We start from the raw sequence: 20,286 nt of genomic DNA on the forward strand, positions 1-20,286 counted from the left end.
AAGGAGGAAGCAAAAGGTTTAAAGCAGAGAGCAAGGGTCAGAGTCACCAGCAACATGATGTCTGCATCTTCGGGGGGAGGGTGCGCGTCCAGTACAAGTGTCCTGGGAAGTTCACAGCTCAGCTCCTACCCTCGAGGCTAACAGAGCAGATTACTCTGATGTGGATATAAGGGCAGGAGAGGGAGTGGAGGGAGTCAACGACTCATGTTCACACAGGGAGTTCTGGTTATCTGAGCAGCTTTTCTGGAAAGCACAGGATTTGCTGGATTGCTTGAAGAAAGAAAAGGGCAAGGGTATGGCAAGGTCAGTACAAGCTTCACCTTTTCATCCCTGAATTGTCTGAAATCGTTTTCAAAAAATTGTAACAAAGCATACATCACGTTTGCCATTTTAACCACTTTTAAGGGTACGGTTCAATGGCAGTAAGAACATTCACGTGTGTAAGGGCTTCTCAACCCGAGGTGAAGTCAGAAGCTCATTAGGGTAAAGCAAGGGGAAAGAGGAGTGCAAGGTTAGGACAAAGAGTAATACCAGACGTGAGAGGGGTGGGGGATGGACACGTACACCTGCTGATACATTGTTGTATTGTTGGTCACCAGGAAAACATTAGCACTGGGCCCTTTGCTGCCCGTCCATCATGCCTTTAAAGGGTATCAGGAGTCAATCCACCTGTTTCCCTGGATCAAGAGAAGATTATCTGTTCACATCTACCAGACTCAGGAATACAGCGGTGCTCCGAGCAGCCTTGGGTTGGTCTGCGTTGAGGGCGCCGGCCGCTTCGCTAGGGCAAAGGGAGGTAAACAGCGCCCCCTGCTGATCATCACCCAGATGCCAAAGTCTCACTTCTGTCTCCATCTTCTGACCAGACTTCTCCAAGAAGAGCTGGAAAAATTCTTAGGCCATCAGGGTAGAGTTTACTCCCTGTTCTTCCTTCCCAGTTCCAGGAGGGAAAAAACAGTACACAGCGTACTCTACCAAGCAAATTATTTACTGTTTGAATTGTTTCCTCTAAACAGCTCATTGCTCAGTATTTCTAAAAGGAAATAGGAAGAGGAAGCCTCTGGAGGGAGTGTCTTCAGAACCAGGCATTGAGGGCAGCGCCTGTCTTACCTACCAGTCATTTCAGGGATCAGGAGCCTTAATCCTGAGTCCTGCTCCGCACCATAATTTTGAGGGGAAAAGAGAGTCGCAGCAGAGGAGACATTTGTCATGATGGCTTACAGGGAAGGCAGGCGTACAGTACAAACAAGTAGGAGAGAACAGGAGGTAAAATTTTCAAGTCTCTTTACTATTGTGCTTCCAGAAGTCCCACGTGGCAGGGACTGGGAGGCAGTTTCTAACTCAGGGCCCCTGAAGGTAGACGTGGCAGTGAAACTGTTTAGTTATCACCGAACAGAGGCTCGGTTCTACAGGACGTTTGCTAGGCACTCACGTGGCTGTTGCCCAAAGGGTCTGGTAACAGTGATCTGTAAGAGAGGACTCCTTCCTGATAAAATCTTTCTCACCCGCACAGAGAAATGTGACGACTGATTACCATACCTAAATTACTCAAGGTTCGGAAGGCCTGGCAGGTTGGTGAATCGCTGGTGCACAGCGACCCTCCAAGGTGACGGGGGAAGGACGAGATCCGTACCGATGCCAAGGGAACGAGAAGTCCGCCATCCCGGCCTTTTCTCTCACCCCCGGAATTCCCTGCCTGGACTTTCAGGCGGTGGGTTAGGGTGGGAGAGAAGCCTACCTGGGCCCACCCGGAGCGGAGCGGAGGCTGCAGAGCCGGGCTCTTCTGAGGCTGGGGCCCAGCAAGCCCTGGCCTGTCCCGGCACCCGAGTTGGGAGCCTGTGTACGGTGGGTGGAAGCCGGGGCGGCGTCGGGTGCGCGGTGAAGGCGGACGCCGCGCGGCCCGGGCCGGCGGACCTGCTGCGGGGCAGAGGGCGGCCTGTCGCGCGCCTTCCGGTTGCCATGGTAGCCCGCGCCCGGCGCTGCCCCGCCCCCCTTTGGTGGGCCGGGAAAGGCCCCGCCCCGCGCTCGCGTCGAGCGCCGCCCGCCCGGGGTCTGTCGCGGCAGGGCGCGGCGGTGACGCCACATCCGGGCGGGTGGGCGAGTTCCGGTATTTCAGGGAGGAGCAGGCGGAAGTGGGGGTGAGAAGCGGCTACAGCGCCGAGCGGAGGAGGCAGGAAGCCGAGAGCGAGCAGGGGCTGGGTGGGCACCATGGCCGGGATCACCACCATCGAGGCGGTGAAGCGCAAGATCCAGGTTCTGCAGCAGCAAGCCGATGACGCAGAGGAGAGGGCCGAGCGCCTGCAGCGGGAAGTGGAGGGGGAAAGGCGGGCACGGGAGCAGGTATGGAGAGGGCGAGGCGCGCGAGGGGGAGCGGGCGCTGCAGCGGCCGGGACCCCGAAGGGGGGCCCTTGGTTTCGCGGCGGAGCGCGGGCCGCGGGCGCCGGCTGACTCGGAGATGAGGTTGGAGCCCGGCGGATGGGTGGGGCTCACCCGCGGCTGGACCTGAGGCGGACGAAGGGGGAACTGGGCGCTCGGGTGAGCCGGCTTGACCTTTGAAGGAACTGAGCCTCGCGGGGCCTGGAAAGTGGTTCTCCTCCTCCTCCTGTCTCCCCGCTCATTCATTCAGTCCTTCCGAGGCTGGCGCGGCCAGGGGAGGGGCTCAGCGGCCTCTCCCTCCCCCACTCCTCGGTGAAGGGCGGGGTGGGGGGGGGGATTCGCTCTCGTTAGAGGTTTCCGGCCCAAGGGGGGAGAGTAGGTGGGTGCCGCTCTGGCCTGGGAGGGGCAGGGCCGGCTTACTGTGCGGGGGTGGGGGTGGGGGTGGGAACCGCCGGAAAGCCCCCGGCCTGGCCTGCTGGCAGCCTTTCCGCTCCCTCCTCCAGCTCAGGAAATGAGGCTGCAGTCGGCCGAGAGGAAGCGCGGTGCCCTCCCTGGAGGAGGTTAAGGCCACAGCACCGCCTCCCATCCTCCGGCCTGGGGCTCTTTCCTTTTGTGGGGGCAACTGCTAAACCCACTGTGTCAACCGCCCGAAGCAGCCCAGGAGGAGTTGGTACCTCACTCACTATGTTAGTGCGAATGTGCGAGCCAACAAAACTCGCCCGGCCCTAGCCCTGACGACCTGGAAGGCGGGGACTTCTGCAGGATTCTGGCCTTGATTGCTGAAGTGTAATCAGTGCAGGCCCAGCCGGCTGAGAACACTTCTTCCAAGCGCAGCCGATAAGCCAGTTTGTGTGGCCGAGACTCGGATTGAGTGCCAATTTCTGTCAAGGTTTCTGGTTGACCTCGGCAGTGTGGTTCGTGCAGACAAAATAACGAGTTCCAAGGAGCCTCTAGTGACACTCTGTTGTTTCCCAGTTACCCGCCACGGTGTCTCTTTTTATTAAAGATAATATTGGCTGAACTGGAAGTTGGAACATAAAATGTTGGTGAAATGAATGGTGATTCTCGAAACTGCTTTCTGCTTAGAGGAGGGCCAGTAATTTTAGTAAGCCACAAGACTTTCCAGGGTCTAGGGTACAGGCTAGGGGGTGGAACTGATCTCCTGACTTGGTTTTGGAGAATCTTGAGGCTGGAGAGAAAAGTAAGTGTTGCTAAAATTTGAAGACCTTATGAGGAACTTCTGTGGTTTATTGGTATTCCTTGTTGTTCTCTTGCCTGGTCAGTTTTGTTTTTGTTTTTGTTTTTTGGTTTTTGTTTTTTTTTCCCTGGCTGCTCCACTGGGGAGTGGCTGAGAATTACTGTTTTGGGGGGAGAGTGGGAGATTGCTAGAATGCTCTTGTTTTTCTACCTGGGCGTAGAAATGCTGGGGTCTTGTCTTCTCTGTCATCTTTTTCTCAGGGGATTTCCCCCATGTTCATTATATATATTTTTACGTTTATTTTACCTATTTTGAGAGAGAGAGAGAGAGCGAGTGTGCCCACAAGGGAGGAGCACAGAGAGGGAGAGAGGGAGAATCCCAAGCAGGATTCACACTGTCAGCGTGGAGCTCGATGTAGGGCTCGAACTCCCCAACCGTGAGATCATGACCTGAGCCGAAATCAAGAGACCGACTGAGCCACCCAGGTGTCCCAGTGTGAGTAGCTTCTAATTATCAATTCAAGTGAGATGGACTGGCTGGGTGACTCTGTGGCTAGTGACACTTCTCGTTTCCTTTGTTCTGCAGACTAGATCCCCTTAAAGAAGGCAGGGTTGGCTTTTAAAGAACCGGCCGTGTGTTGAGCTGCAGAGTGTTAGGCTCAGCATTGAAGTGTGGGCACCCTGGGGATAGTTCTAGGGTGGGTGACGCCCCTTCGCCCCCCCCCCCCCTCCCGGCCGGCTTCCTCGCAGGAAAACTTGGCCTCAGTTTCCCCCTGGTCTTCCAGGTGATAGGCAGAGGAGTGAGCAGCTCGAGATGTTCTTTACGGTTCCTTCCTCAGCGCCTGCCGGATTTGCTTACTGAGTAGAGGTCTAGTGAGGAAGTCTTCAGATGGGGAAGTAGGGTGATAGTTAAAGGTTGATGAAACCAGTTTCTTCTTTCTGTTCCCCAGCTTGAGGGAGCTTAACCGTTTGGCTTTCTGCTCTGGTGAGCTTTGAACTCCTCCTGAGGAGGGAGGGGTGCTTGGGCTTGGCCTGTTACCCTCTCAGGCATTCTGGAGTGTGGGTTCGGCAGCCTCCTCCTTCCTCTGGAGCTGGAAGCTGGGCACTCCCTGATGGTATCTCAGGCTGTTAGTGGGATCATCACTTAATTATTTTTCTGGCTGCTTTGTGTGACCCTTCGCTCTTTGTTGGGAAGCTGGGTGAGTCCAGAGCTGAGACTGCAGTTGTTCTGGGAGCGGCCTTTCTTTTCTGCTTTTAGTCTGGAGACTGACCTTTCACAGCGTAGCATCATGGCAGGTATACTTTCGGTTCTGAACCTCCTTTGCAATTCTTGCTAAACTTAAACAGGGGGCGTAAACATAATGTTCAAATGCATCATTTTTCCTTACCTGTTTGTTTTGTTTTTGATGGTGATAACAATACACATAACATAAAATTTACTATTTTAACCATTTTTTAAATGTTTATTTTTGAGAGAGAGAGAGAGACAGAGCGTGAGCCGGGGAGGGTCAGAGAGAGAGGGAGACATAGAATCCAAAACAGCTCTGAGCTGTCAGCACAGAGCCTGACGCGGGGCTCGAACTTAAAAACTGTGAGATCGTGACCTGAGCCGAAGTCGGATGCTTAACTGACTGAGCCACCCAGGCACCCCTGTTTTAACCATTTTTAAGTTTACATACAGTTCACCTTATTTGTTTTTAATACCTCTCTCTCCTAACTTACTCTGGTATTTCCCTCCTTTTTTCTGGTCTGAAAAATTGAGAAACACTATTGAAGAAGCGAGTGAGCTTTAAAACAGCAGGTTTTGGGGCGTCTGGGTTTGGGTGGCTCAGTTGGTTAAGCGTCTGACTTCGGCCCACATCGGGCTGTATGCTGACAGCCAGAGCCTTCTTGGGATTCATTTTCATTCTCCGTCTCCCTCCCTCTCCCTCCCCCCCACCCTCCACCCCCCATTCATGTGCACGCACGTGCGCGAGCGCGCGCGCTCTCTCTCTCTCTCTCTCTCTCTCTCTCTCTCAAAATAAATAAAAGCAAAACTTAAAAACAAAAAACAGGCTTTTGGCCCTATTCCCCATTTCCAATCTCTGGGGGGATTGGAACGCCTGTTGTGTGGCTCTCCTTTTGCTGGGTCGGGTGGACCCGGCAACAGGCTTTATCACCTTTCTTTGGTTTAGGTTTACTTTCCTGCTGATTACCTTTCTCTTTCCCTCCCGTTGGCGCACACACTCCTGGGGCGAGGCAAACAGCCCTTTGCTCTGGAGTCTCCACCTTTGTTTACTCTGTGGCAGATAGCTCTGCTCCCTTCCTCACACCTGCCGCCCCCCCCCCCCCCCCGTGACTTTAAAGTCCCTAAGGACACAGTGTCACCCCGGGTAGATACACTTGTGTGGACACCGTGAACCCCGGAGTACTCCTTTCTTCACAGGCCCAAGCCTCACTTTTCCATTACTGGTTTCCTTTGATCAAAATTTCATCTGTGGCTTTTGTCTAAAAAGAGAAACCCCAGAGTGGCAGAATGCCAGATTTAGGCTAATCCCCTTCTGTCCTTGGCCCTGATTTGCCTCCGAGCACCAGCGCCCCAGCACTTCCTTGCCTTGAGGTGTGTGGCGCGCCTGGGGAATCTCTTCTGTTTGGAGGATGGTAGCACTTAAGCCACACTCTTTTCACAGCTGAAGCTGTGGCCAGCCTCCTCCTCCTCCCCCTTCTTCTTTTTGTTCTTCTAACATTTATTCACCTTTCAGAGACAGAAAGACAGAATGCAAGTGGGGGAGGAGCAGAGAGAGAGGGAGACACAGAGTCCGAAGCAGGCTCCAGGCTCCGAGCCGTCTGCCCAGAGCCTGATGTGGGGCTTGAACCCACGAACGGCCAGATCATGACCTAAGCCGGAGTCGGATGCTTAACCGACTGAGCCACCCAGGCGCCCCGTGTGGTCAGCCATCTTCTAATGTGGAGGACCCTGTTATTACCTGAAGGAAAGACCTCAGAGTCTATCCCCCAGGCTGGGCAGAGGTGGATGGGCTGAAAGTTCAAAACCACATCTGGACGTGCTAACCCTTGGGTAATTAGAATAGCACAAGGTTTAATGTTTCCTGTTCTGGTTTGCAGAAGTCCGTCCCGCCCAGTGTCTTGCGGGACTTGATTGACCCGGAAGGGATGAAGGGATGGGTGTTGTGCGTAGGTTCTGGCTTGAAGGAAGAGTCTTCCCTTATTCCCTTAGACATAGTCCTAGATCTTGATCCTGCAAACTTCTGTTTCTTTGTAAAGAGAACTGATCTTCTGTAGGAGGAGCAGAAAGAGAACAGTGACTGGCTTCCCCCCCCTCCTGCCCGGGGTCTCTGAAGCTTTGGTGGGGACACCCCGTGGCAGGTTCTGCATTTGATATAGGCTCCGTCAGTGTGTGTCAGTGTGTGTCAGTGTGTGTGTGCGTGCTCTTGCTCTCAGGAGGGCACCAAGAGGTGCCTTCTCCTCCCTCTTCAGCCTTGCGAAGAATTCTATTGTAATTGCTGCTTTGTGGGAGAAACTGCCTGCCAGATTGTTGTCATGGAAACTGTACACCCTGCCCCCGTAGTCTGTTATCTTCTCCATTTGGGAACTACTGGTGAGCTGGATGGAGACTTAGATTTTATGAGCTTCCTCCAAATCTGGTTCAATTCTTTTTTATAGTCCTAGGCGTTTGAGGGAGGGAGATGGGGTAAATCATCGCACCGGCCGTGATTTATTGGCCTTGCCTGATAGCTTGACTTGTCCTTGTTATCTTGAGTCATTAACCTTTTTGGACTTGTGAAATGTGTCCAAAGAGACATCTGTTTTCCTGGAGGAAATAGGATCAGGGGACACTTGTCTTTGTGGTATTTTGAATAGTGTAGTTAGAGACACAAACGGGTTCTTAGTAACTTCAGCTTGTGTGGACTCGTGACTTTTCTTCTGTGGGTTGGTGGTTATATAGCTCCAGACCCTACGGGACTTTGAATCTCCCATGTTTGTATTTGGAAATTTTTGTTAAGAAGCTAATTCTTAACAGGAGTCTTTTGGGCTGCATCCCTCCCCATAGGGGCTGGTGACCCAGATTATTTCTGTAGCTGCTCCCACCCCTGACTGCCAGGAGGAAATCAGGGTAATGGAATTCAGGCACAATCTGGACTGTAGAAGAGAGATCGTGTTAACCAAGCACTTGGATAAGCATCTGAACTGGGTAGCATGCAGAGCAGGTGGAGTCCTCGCATGGCTGAGGCAGTCAGTGTGCTTGCCACCAGGAAAGGTGTAGGGACGAGAAAGGCAGTCATGACAGGGGGGCTTTTCTGCCAGCGGAGTTCATCTACACGCAGGCTGCCTCCTTTCCCCGTTTCTCACTCCACTGCCAAGGAGGAGGCATGGGGCGGCTTGTGTTCTGGCCGGGCCTTTGTGTGGGCTGGAGTCAGGGAGAGGACTGACAGCAGCCGGGAGGAGGCTGAGGCTGAGGGATGACCGTGGCAGTGGAAGGGAGTCACCGTTCAGAAATCTGCAGGAGTCGGGGTGGACACGGAGGAAGCATTCTCCTCTGCGCCGCCCCCCCACCCCCTTTTTGTATGTCAGGCAGGTAGTTTTAGTTAGAAGAGCTCCTCGGTGTCACCTTTGAAAAGGTGGGGGGTGGGGAGCAGGTTGCAGAGATTGGGGGTGGGGTGGGGAGCCCAGCGTTGCATCCTTTTGCGTTCTGGTCTGGACCGTTATTCTGAAAAACGTTCTCTTGGCTAGTGAGTCCCCTGGTGTATTAGAATAAGGTCGTTGGAGGGTTAACAATTTGATTTCAGCAAATTAATAGATAATCCGAATTCCTTCTGATTTTTCCACTTTACAAGACACTCGAAAGCAGACTGCAGAGAGGGCAGGACGCCCGAGCTCAGGCGGGAGGAGCCCTTCGCCAGACACCTTTCCTGATACCAGTGTGCTCAGGAACTTGACCCAAGTCCAGAAAGGAGGCGGTGCTGTGTGGCACTGGGCTGGGCAGGGAACTGTGTTTTAAACCGCTCTTCCTGTGGAGTGCCCCAAAGTCGGCTGGTGGGAAAGGGGGAGATGGGCGTGTGTGCATGGTGTCCGCGTCTGCGCCGGGACAGGTGTTGCCGCGTCGGACCCTGCCTTCTGCTTGGCGCTCAGTCCCAATCTCAGTCCGACTTCTGTCCATTTCTCATTCAAACACAGGCTGAGGCTGAGGTGGCCTCCTTGAACCGTAGGATCCAGCTGGTAGAAGAGGAGCTGGACCGGGCCCAGGAGCGCCTGGCCACTGCCCTGCAGAAACTGGAGGAAGCCGAGAAAGCCGCTGACGAGAGCGAGAGGTGAGTAGGGGAGCCTGTGGGGTGGGGCATGGGGTGCAGAGGGACCTGCAACACTCGGGTCAATGCATTTCACTTCAAGACAGACTGAGGGCTCCCTGGACTCCGTGACCTTTTGCAATTGGTGTTACCCTATAAATTGATCTAATGGTTGTTAAAGAGGGCCACCAGGATGGCCTCCACTTAGTGGATCGTGGCCTTACTTGTGAGACGAGTTCCCCTAAAGCAGTGGTTCTCCAAGTGAGGTCCCCGCCCAACAGCACCTGGCGCTGGGTGAAAATTCAGGCAGACTCTCAGTCCCTCCCCTGATCTAAGAGTCCGAAATTCTGGAGATAGAGCCCAGCGATCGGTGCTGAATAAGCCTTCTTAACCTTGGCCGCACCGTCAGAATCATGGGGGTGAGGGGTGGGGACCGTTGGGGAGTTAAAAATACTGCAGTGCCTGGAGTTATGCCCCAGTTCAGTTGGAGCCCATCGTGAGAGGGGTGTGGGTGGTGGTGATGGTGTTTAGATTTTTTGTTTTTTGGGTTTTTTTTTTAAGTTTATTTATTTATATTGAGAGAGAGTGACAGAGAGAGAGCACAAGCAGTGGGGGGTGGGGGTGGGGGACAGAGGATCTGAAGCAGGCTCTGCACAGACAGCAAAGAGCCCAATGCGGGTCTTGAACGCACGAACAGTGAGATGATGACCTGAGCTGAAGGCAGACGCTTTAACCTACTGAGCCCCCCAAGCGCCCCCTGGGTGTTGATGTTTTTAAAGTTGGTCTGATGATTTTTATGTGTGCCCAGGGTTGGGAACCAAATCACAGCTCACCTTTGTTGAAAGTAGTCAATTGCCTTCTTGCCGCTGTGGGGTAAACCAGAACAAAGGTGTGTGCTGACACGCGTGGGGTCAGACGAAGGCTTTCAGAATCAAAAATGCCCTGTCGGACGGACACAGGTTGACATCGTGCTGCTGGGAGAATGTGTCGCGTGGCTGTGTGTGCTCTATTACAGAGCAGGGTGCAAGTTCTAGAAAGGGAGGAAGGCCTGGTACACAACAGGGTAGTGTGTCATTCTGTTGGGGTTTTCTCTTCGTGAAACATTTCTGGAAACTTTATGAATAGAGTTTTCCTCTGGTGAGCAGGACTGGAAGGGCTTACATTGTGCCCTTAAACCATACCCTTGAGTATTAAGTGTATATTCTTATTATTATCGTTTTAATTTTCACTTATTTATCTATTTACTTACTTATTTTAGAGAATGAGCGCGCGAGTGAGTGAGGGGCAGAGAGAGGGAGAGAAAGTGCAGAGCCCGATGCGGGCTCCAGCTGACCAACTGTGAGATCATGACCTGAGCTGAAGTCGGACGCTTAACCGACCGAGCCACCTGGGCGCCCCTTAAGTGTGTGTTATTTTTTTTATAAGAGAAAGCTAATTTTTTTGAAAAGGCTTCAAAGAAAACAAACTAAGATGGGGAGCTGTGGGAGTTCTTGGGTGGCAGGTAGAGAGGGGCCGGCTTCTAAAGGTGCCATTCAGGGCCCCTGAGGGTGGAGCTGGTGGCAGACCCATCAGGGCCGTGTCTGTCCTTACCGTTTGGCAGAGGCATGAAGGTGATTGAGAACCGAGCCCTAAAAGACGAAGAAAAGATGGAGCTCCAGGAAATCCAGCTCAAGGAAGCTAAGCACATTGCGGAAGAGGCGGACCGCAAATATGAAGAGGTGGGCTGCCTCGTGTTTCCCCCTTCTCCCCAGCGTCCTTGGATTTCGGAAAAGAGCCACGGGGGAGGGAGATGGCTTCCTCTTTGCTTCACTGGGCCGTCCGGGGTCTTCTGTAGGTGGCTCGGAAGTTGGTGATTATCGAGGGGGACTTGGAACGCACAGAGGAACGAGCTGAGCTGGCAGAGTCGTGAGTATCTTGCTCCCCCAGTCTTGCCCTCCCGTTCGGTCCCTTCCCCTTTGGCTTGCGCATTAACGTGAATAAACTAGTGTTCCTTCCACCTTGTTAAACAGGGCCTAGAGAGTGGGCTTTTTTTAGGCCCTGAGAATGGCTACGGGCCCTTCTTACCCTGGACTAGTGACAGGTGCCAGATGAGTTTCCGTTATTTCTCGTAGGGGCAGTTTGCAAATTGAGGGAAAATAAGGACTAACGAGCAGATGGTGAGTGGTCACCTGGCAGGCCCTACAGGGTCCTCCCACCCGAAGTCTGCTTCTCCTTGACACACTGCCGTGGCCATGCCGGCTTGAGATTTGTCTCTTCTGTACCGTGTGGCCAGTCTGGGGGGGCCTCAGGGCGAGGGCAGACATGAAGAGCTCCCCCGTCGGCACCTTCTGGGCCTTGTGTAACAAGTCAGTGCTGATGCATATATATCTGTGCCTCCTCTCCATCCCCTCCCAGACATGACACACCATGTCCATGGCGGTGTTGTCTTCCCATTTTTTGAAAAACAATTTTTTTTTTCGTTTTGCTGCTTGTTTTCTTGCTGTGTCCTCTTTGACCTTTCTCCCTCCCCACAACCTGGCTTGTGCGATCCCCGTGACCGTCACTAACAGCCGTTGCCGGGAGATGGACGAGCAGATCAGACTGATGGACCAGAGCCTGAAGTGTCTGAGTGCTGCTGAAGAAAAGGTACTAACATTAGCCCCCACCCCCGGCGAGGTTACGTGCACGGCGTGGTTTCGTTGGGCTTGGTTTTTGTTCTTTGTTTTGCAGCTGCCTCCCCTCCACTGGTTGGTTTGTTGAGTGCCTTCTCACCTCTCCGTGGAATGCTCCATTCTGTTCCTCTTACTTGCCATCTTTCATGTCTTCTTTCCTAGTTGCCTTACGCCTCTGCGCAGGGTCTCTCCTTCCCTGGGGTGATCCGGGGGACTATTTGGGTCGGGCACACGTTCCCACCTCCACCCGAGGTAGCAGTTCCCACCTCCACCCGAGGTAGACTCGTTCCTGTAGTGATTTTTCTCAAGTGTTTCGTTAGTGTCCGACATCCTGGGTCCTAGCCCAGGAGGGCCCAGCGTCTGTCAGGCTCTGCGGTCCGGGGGAGGGAGGGCTGACACTTGCTCAGGTGACCTGGGAACTTCTCTTTTCCCCGTATGCCTTCCAGCTCTCTCTACATATAGGTTCAATTCACGTCTGTGTGTCTCTCTCTCCCTTTTTTTTTATTCTCGCCTTCTTCCCCTTTCCTCTCCTGCGGTATGTAAAACATTCACAGTAAGTGTTCTGAGCTGGAGGAGGAGCTGAAGAATGTCACCAACAACCTCAAGTCTCTTGAGGCTCAGGCGGAGAAGGTAGGGGCTGGTTGTGACAGTGACAGGCTCTGGGGCCTGGGCCCACCCAGCCCTGCCCTTGATGAGAGACTGGAGAAACCCAGTCCTTACATAATCTAGTGAGGCATCCTCGTCATCCATATCCCGGGATTAATGCTAATTCCCGTGTGCTCTCGTTGCTTTAGTTCAGATCACTTCGTGGTCTCAGGTGCTTGGGGGTCATGTTCTGCTCAGGCTGATACTGATGTGCTAAATAGCAGTAGTCGTGGGTCCCCAGAAGTTTTCTAGCAGACCAGTGGGGGCAGCAAATAGCAGATCCGAGACCCAATAAGCGAGCAAGACAGAGGACTCGTCTTTAGTGTCACGTGGGACTGTTTCGGCCGTGTGGCTGGCCTTGGGGTGTTGCTGTACCTCCTCGTCAAGCAGGAGGAAGGAAAAATTACCTCGTTGGGTTGATCGGAGTAAGGTCAAAGCTTAGGTCCGTTTTAAAGGTAAAAAATCCAGAGGATTCTAATTTGAGGGTATCAAGGCCTTAAGGATGTTGACTTGTGGATTTTAATGATCTCTTGTCCAGAAATGGGCCTTGCTCTTTTCTCGCGGGCCAACCACACATTAAAATCTGAGAGGATTTCACTGGAAGAGGGAATGTGGTGGCAGATGGGGTGGTAGGATTGTCTGTGTGAGTACGTTCTACTCTGAAACTCGCATTCCACCTTCTCTTACAGTACTCTCAAAAGGAAGACAAATACGAAGAAGAGATAAAGATTCTTACGGATAAACTCAAGGAGGTGAGCTGAGGGAATTCTAGGGAAGGAATCAAAATATTGAGAGGTGTATGAGGCCCTAACTTGGACTTAGACGAGCTGGCTGTGATTGTGAAGGGTGTGCAAGTAGAAGGTGGAGACACAGAACTCTTCTTGCTCATCTCTGACTCCGTCTGCTGTCCCATTTCCCCAGGCGGAGACCCGTGCTGAGTTTGCCGAGAGGTCAGTGGCCAAGCTGGAGAAGACGATTGATGACTTGGAAGGTATGGAGCCTGGGAGCGGGATCAGAGCTACAGAGGAAGACCTTGCCCGTTGACCGCTTCCCTCCTTCCCCGTGCACCAAAGGGAGTCGGCGGGGACCTGGCACACGTCCCGTGCCCTGTCCTGTGCCACAGCTGGGTGAAACGGGTCAAGACCCGGAATTGGAGTTTTACACATACACCCTCTTCCTTTTGGTCAGACTTTATCTAGTATTCTGGAATTGGCATCCTTCTCTTGGAGGAGACTGGTCATGGCTGCATTTACCTCCAATTGGCTGGTCTGAAATGGTGGTCTCTGGGGTGAGATGGTGGCCATACTTTGATGGCAGTGAGAGCACGTATTACCCCACGGCTGCATTCGGCCATCCTGTTCATCGCTTCAGCTGCGGGCGACCTCTCCAAGAGACACGGCTGTGGGATGTCCACGTCCCAGAGCTGGCCAGTCCGAGGGGCTTTCTATAAATGCACTTTGTCCCCACGTTTTGGCGGCCGTGTGCACTGTGAGAAAGGACGCCGTGCTTTGAGAACTCTGACATAAGCTCTGGGTAGCACACCATTCTCTTACCTGGGGAGGGTTTGGGGGAGCAGCCTGCAGAGCAGAGGGGCCAAGAATACTGGTCTTGATCGGTAGATAGAGAAGAAGTGTCTGAATCTTAATGTGTGCTTTCTCCTTTCTCTGTTTTCATCAAATTAAGTGTTATCCCTGCTGGCAATTGGATTAGCTGGGTGGGAGTGGTAGCTGCTTGAGTGCATTTGGTAGCAAGAACGTCTAGTCACGGCCGTGCCTGGGTTCTCCGCCTTGACTGCAGTGGACTAGAGGCGGCAAGAAGCCCAGTGGTCTGGGTGGGGGGCAGAGGATCTGAAAATGGCCTGTTGTGGCCGCCAGGGTGGATGTCCTCCTAACCTGTGGTATTAGACCCACGGTCACACTTCTCCTAATTTCTAATGATTCCCTCTCTTCATTTGCTTCTGATACCTTTCACTCTGTCCCCTGGTTCCTCCCTGTGTTCCTGTGCCTGTCCAGATGAGCTCTATGCCCAGAAACTGAAGTACAAGGCCATTAGCGAGGAGCTGGACCACGCCCTCAATGACATGACCTCTATGTAACTATCTGACAGCAGAGCGGGGCTGGGGCCTTGGCTCGTGGGTGGTTGGGGCTCCAGGCTGTGCATAGTGTGCTTTGGTTTTATCCTCTGGAAACGGGGGTCTTCACTCTATCTTTAAACTATTGGTGCTGGTTACTTGTTGGCAAAAGCTGGGGTGGCATTTAATATTGAATCAGTTGTAGCACCCTGATCGATGTGTGATTTTTTTTTTTTTTTTAAGTATATTTTTGTTCATAGTCCCTTCATTATATCCATGATTTTTTTCTATTTGCTTCTCAAATTTAGTCTTCTCAGAGGGGACACCGCTGAAGGTAGAACTATGTCATCAGATAACTAAGAACGTAGGGCCCAGAGAGCCAGTGACTTGGGCCCTAACGTTGATTGCATGACAAAATTCAGATCTCCTGTGTGTATGTAATTTGTGCCTGGTATTGAACTTCAGGAGAAACACCCATGATTGGAAATCTCAAATTCAGCAAAGAATTAAGCCGACTCCCAGAGCAAGCCAGGCGGTAAAAAGCACCAAGAAGAGTTACTGGGGACTTCATCCGTTTGCTGTGGACCCCTGACCCTTGATGCTAATCCACCTCTTTGTATCTGTCCTACTAACCCTGAGAAGAAGCCAAATGACTCAGGCTGTGGTATCTGGCTGTCTTTTCTCCTTCCTACTGCCTTCTCTTCCCTTTTCTCCCAAATCGCTGTGTGATTGATGCTAGTCCTTCTTACCTAGAGTCTCCTTACTTTTTCATACAGATAACCATCGCCGTTTCTGCTCTGTTCTGGATCTGCCCCCTTTCCTCGGGGAACCCAGCGCCCCACTCTCGCTCTGGATTCCATTTGGGTCGGCCTGGCTGGTCCCCCAGGCATTAGGATGTAGGGGGGGCACACAGCAACTTATGTATTCTTCCACCCACTCCCCCCCCAAATTAAAATGTTAAGCTGCTGGAAGCCTCCTGCCACCCTGCATTTGTGTCACTGACAAAGCTGCTGCTGTCCCTGAGGAGGAGCCTTGGGGGTGTGATGTGGGGAATAGCTATTGTAGGCTCTCTCTCCTCTGACTTATATAATCAAAGCCACTTTTGTGTGTGTCTATTCTTTCTTGACATTTAAGCTCAAGTGATTGGAGTCTGTCGGAGTGGTGGGCTAGCAGAGGTTCCGGGCGGGGCGTGTGTAGGCCGCGGGAGGTCTTTCACCTCCATTGCTTGGAGGCTCCCATCCTTTTCAGTTAGCTCCTCCTCCTCCTCCCATAGGGTCCCAGTGCCTCCCGATACGCTTTCTTGGCCCTTTGTTCAGTGGCTCACATGGTGCATCTTCAGAACACCTGACGGTCTCAAATGTGTTATCACCAAACTTGACTTATTAGGTCATCCCAAGTCACAGAGAAATCCATAGAATTTTCAGCCGTTCTGTTTGTTCGTTCAAACCCTTCTAACACTCGAGGTATACTGCCGTTTGCCTGCTGGCATGTGGTAGTGGGACATGAGACGCGATCAACGGTTGCGGTTGGGAAAACTAAACAACCAGTCATCCGTGTTTCAAATGGTTTATTACATACATAAGAATGGTAAATTTCTGTTAGTAAAACCGTTCCTGGTTTACGTTGTGGAATTACACGACAGCTTTTTGCAGACTCCTCTTCCAGTTTGCACAGCCGCGATGGCTCAGCCTGGGTAGTGCAGCAGGCAGCTGTACTTACCTAAGCACCTGAGTGGCGTCCACTTAGCACCTCGGTTTCTCAGCAGATTATATATTTAAAACTTGCTTTTCTTTTGGCCAGTTAGAGCCCGGGGCAGAGGTTTTCCCTAATCTAAAACTTTCGGTTGTATTGAATTCAGGTTTCTTTCTGTTCATACCATTTTTTCTTGCTACACAGCCTTTGGGATTAAGGTAGAGATTGATTGATTGATTCAGCTAACGCTTAACTGGTGTCTTTTAGGCACAAAGAATTACGGCGGGACAGAAATAATCAAAGATGGAGGCACCATCCCCATTTTTAGGTTGCCCAGAATCTAGTAGGGAGAGAACATAAATGAAGCTACAGGTGATCTGTGGCTTAGCCACAAATACCAAACTGTGGGAATTCAGAGGGGACGGGTTGGTTCCAGTGGGATGGTTAGGAGAGACTCACAGAACGAGGCACATAGTAGGTACTTAATAAACATGCTAAAACTTGCTTTTTCATTTCTACCGGGTTCTAAAAAATTGGATTCCTGACAAAGGGATAGTGGATATTGAGCATTTGGGTCGAGGACCAGCGGAGGAGTAGAGGCATAGATAGAGACGGGAAGGATGTAGCTGTAGAGGCAGATGTAGGCAGTAGGGGCAGGCGTGTGCAGGACTCAGGTGCGGAGTTTTAGTTTGCAGGCGACGGGGATGCCCCTGGGGGTTTCGAACAAACATACGTTCTGATCTGAGTAGCAAAGGAGAAGAACTGATTCTGCAGCTGAGTCAGTGTTTCACAAGGAGAGCAGATTATCAAAGTGGCCCATTAAGACGGTGATTCCCAAATTTCAGTCACTTGCATGCTACTTGGTGGCTTTTGCCATATTCCTGTGCTCCCTACGTTATTTCTTCCTTCATATTTACTCGTTTCCAAATTTGTCTTTACATAATTCTAATTTGAAGCCAAAGGTTTGATGTGTGCTAGTGATTTTTCCTGATGCACATTAAAGCAACACAGCAAATACGTTTTTTCATTTTTTTTTTTTTTAAACGTTTATTTACTTTTGAGACAGAGCATGAACGGGGGAGGGTCAGAGAGAGAGAGGGAGACACAGAATCTGAAACAGGCTCCAGGCTCTGAGCTGTCAGCACAGAGCCCGACGCGGGGCTCGAACTCACGAGCCGTGAGATCACGACCTGAGCCGAGGTCGGACGCTTAACCGACTGAGCCACCCAGGCGCCCCGCAAATAACGTTTTTAAAATTTTTTTAATGTTTATTCATTTTTGAGAGGGGGGGAGGGGCAGAGAGAGGGGGAGACACAGAATTAGAAGCAGGCTCCAGGCTCTGAGCCGTCAGCACACAGCCCGACGCAGGGCTCGAACCCACGAGAGATCGTGACCTGAGCTGAAGTCAGACGCTTAACCACCTGAGCCACCCAGGCGCCCCGCAAATGCGTTTTTTTGAAGTTCACAAGTATATGCTTCCAGAGACCTCCTGACCTAGCACCTGCAGCGAGTATGCTCCCTAGTTGGAGAACAACTAGGGTAGGTTATTTCGGTTTTCCCAGAGAGAACCCTCCATACAGAGGCGGCGCTATGAGCGGCACTCAGCGTGAGGAGGAAAAGTCAACACTGACTGCTTTCGAGCCTAGGAACGTGGTGGCATTAAACATGTAGAGAGGTCACCTGGGCCTGGTTTGAAGAAGAAAGAGAAGGTAGAAGAGAACAGAAGTCTGAGAAACTGGCAGGCATCCAGCTGAAGACAGAGTTCGGGGGTTGAGGGGACAGACGGACGTGAGAGAGACTTGGAACTCCATAAAGGGTGGCAGGCAGTTTAGAGCAGGAAAGCACGTCAGAATCCTGAAAGACCGCTGCACGTGTAAAAAGGAGAACGCAGCAGACAGGAAGCCCTGTGCAGAGGGGGAATGTAAATGGAACTGGGTGGAGGGAGGACGCAGGACAAGGTGTGGTGATCATATAAACGTTTACGGCTGGATAATTGCCGGAGCGTCTCCACTCCAACAGGTTGTGAAGGAGGAGAACTCGAGACGAGATGCTGTCATTGATACTTTATTAATCTGAGGGTGCGTTTTGAGCATTAAGGTCAAGGAGCAGAAGAGTGAACTAGTGGAAAGAAAGTAAAGGCAAGAAATTGAGCCTAGAGCAGTGATGTCCAGTACAGCAGCCGCCTAGCCACATACAGAGCCTGCTGAGCGCTCAAAACGTGGCTTATGTGATTGAGCTAAAATTCTGATGTTATGTGCTTTTGGTTCATCTAAATACAATTAGCCACATGTGGCTAGCGACTGCCTGCTGTGTTGGATAGTACGATTCTAGGTGTTTTAGTTTTGGGGCAGAAAGAGTTGACGCAGAGAAAGGCTTCTTACAAAAGAGAGAGGTGTGTGAGAATAGATAGATGTTCGGAAAAAAGTGAGGTCTTTTACTTCCGGTCGCCTGTCTCTCTCCCTGGGCATGACTGGTGTGAGGGAGGACGGAGCCAGCAGAGCAGAGCGAAATTTGAAACAGTGTGTGGTGCTCAATTCAGTCTTCCATTTAATACAGAAGCCATCCTGTTACTGGGGCCTGGACTGGCTATGGAAATGGGGTCAAGAAGCCGCGTTGGTAATCCCAGAGCAAAGCTCTTGATCTCTTTAACTTTTCCCTCTTAATTCTTTTTTCTTTTTTTAAGTTTATTTATTTATTTTAAGAGTGAGAGAGAGAGAGCGCGCGCGCGTGCACGTGCGTGAGCAGGGGAGAGGGAGAGAGAATCCCAAGCTGGCTCCATCTGTGCCGAGCCCAAGACCGGGCTCAAACTCATGAACTGTGAGATCATGACCTGAGCTGAAATCCAGTTGGATGCATAACCAGCTGAACCACCCAGGGGCTCCCCATCTTAGTTTCTAAGGTTGAATCACAGGCTCGTGGGTTAGAGTCCTTTTCTACCCTTCCTTACCCTTGTTCGGATGAAGCATGACACGCGGTTCAGGAGCGTTCGCTGTCCTGTGGTTTTGGGCAGCCTCGTCTTAGCCCTGCCCAATCTCTTTCTTTCTCTATGGTACTGCTTGACCACTCCCCAGCTTTAATATTAGGGAGAAGTTAAAAAAAAAAAAAAAAGCAAAATCTGTTCTTTCTCATCTCTTGAACTGTGAGGCTTTAAAGCAGGTATTGTTCCCTTAAGCATCCCCACTCCCCTTTCCTGTTACAGAATGAAATGGCCCTGATTCAGACCAGTGAGGCCTAGGGATGTGTAGCATCCATGGGATTGTTCCCTAATTAACTGGACGTGGCTAAAAGGAACATCAGACCAAATGGATTCTGTGGCTTGCCTTTTTTGTTTGTTTTATTTTGCTGTATCAGGGAACCAAGAACTTTAATGAGCTGGTGTCTGATCCTGAAGTTTTAATCACTAGAGATTGCAGAGTTAGAACCCTTATTACTGTTACTGAGTTCAAGCCGAGAGCATGACCACACTTATTTTCTGGCCTCATACAGTTCTTAGGGGACTATGTGCTCTAGAGCTTAATCAGGCAAGAAAATGCTTCCACTTCTCTCTCTCTTTACTTCTTCCCTACATGGAACAAAACCCTCATTGACCAGGCCGTTGTGAGGGATAAGATTCTGATAATACCCTTCTTCCCCAAGACAGGAGTGGCAGTCACACTGTCTTGGATGTGGTTGCTCCTGAGGAGTCAGGTGGTACTCCTGCCACAGAAAGCTTAAGAAATGAGAGTTCAGGGGCATCTGGGGGGCTCAGTTGGTTGTGCGTCTAACTTCAGCTCAGGTCACGATCTCACGGTTTGTGAGTTCTAGCCCCGCGTCAGGCTCTGTCCTGAGAACTCAGAGCCTGGAGCTTGCTTCAGATTCTGTGTCTCCCTCTCTCTCTGCCCCTCTCCTGCTCACGCTCTCACTCTCTCTCAAAAATAAACATTTAAAAAAAGAAAAATAAGAGTTCAATAGAAATTTGAACCCCTGAGTTTGTCAGAGAAGCCCCAGTGAATAAGACAGGTGCAGTTGTAGACCTCACGGAGTTTCTGGGCTAGTGTGGTGGTTCTCAACGGTGGATAATTCTGGGATGTACAGAACAGTCCCACTTAGTGCTGTCTCCTGCCCAACATGTGTGTGCAGCGTCCTCTAGTTACTGCCCCCATACATTTCCAAATTTCTTTCCAAGGGGAGAGAAGGGGCAATAATTGTATACGTATAAGAACCACTGCTTTAACGAGACGTGCAATTCTAAATGTTCGCTCCAGTTCTGCCTTTTAGTACAACTATTATTTTGGTTATTCCCTCCCAGCATCATTTTGTTTGTATATGTATGTTTTCTGTTTTGATGGTGTTCATAAAGTGGCAAATCTTATTGGGACCATACTGGCCA

General features: G+C 51.3%; 1 protein-coding gene and 1 long non-coding RNA gene across 16 annotated transcripts in view; one reads left to right on the plus strand and one right to left on the minus strand.

Moving 5' to 3' along the window:
* TPM3 (tropomyosin 3) overlaps nt 1-20,286 on the plus strand; it is a 28,178-nt gene that overhangs the window by 3,314 nt on the left and 4,578 nt on the right. For 2 of the 15 annotated variants that reach the window (XM_078440990.2, XM_078440981.2), the window contains exons 3-8: nt 8,749-8,882; nt 10,459-10,576; nt 10,693-10,763; nt 11,408-11,483; nt 12,844-12,906; nt 13,076-13,145. In XM_078440990.2, coding sequence (XP_078297116.1) covers nt 8,749-8,882; nt 10,459-10,576; nt 10,693-10,763; nt 11,408-11,483; nt 12,844-12,906; nt 13,076-13,145 — 532 coding nt within the window. Of the gene's footprint in view, nt 1-2,107; nt 2,341-8,748; nt 8,883-10,458; nt 10,577-10,692; nt 10,764-11,407; nt 11,484-12,063; nt 12,140-12,843; nt 12,907-13,075; nt 13,146-14,166; nt 14,250-15,001; nt 15,325-20,286 lie in introns of those variants that run through there. The other 13 variants (XM_078440989.2, XM_078440982.2, XM_078440984.2 and 10 more) reach the window with 12 other exon arrangements.
* On the minus strand, nt 1,268-1,989 carry LOC132674673 (uncharacterized). The gene is made up of 2 exons (XR_009608584.2): nt 1,739-1,989; nt 1,268-1,466 (listed from the first exon to the last, which is right to left on the minus strand). It is a non-coding gene; the product is annotated as an uncharacterized LOC132674673 (long non-coding RNA).

This window comes from Panthera onca, chromosome F1 (assembly GCF_046562875.1).
Source record: "Panthera onca isolate mPanOnc1 chromosome F1, mPanOnc1 haplotype 2, whole genome shotgun sequence".
Taxonomy (NCBI): domain Eukaryota; kingdom Metazoa; phylum Chordata; class Mammalia; order Carnivora; family Felidae; genus Panthera; species Panthera onca.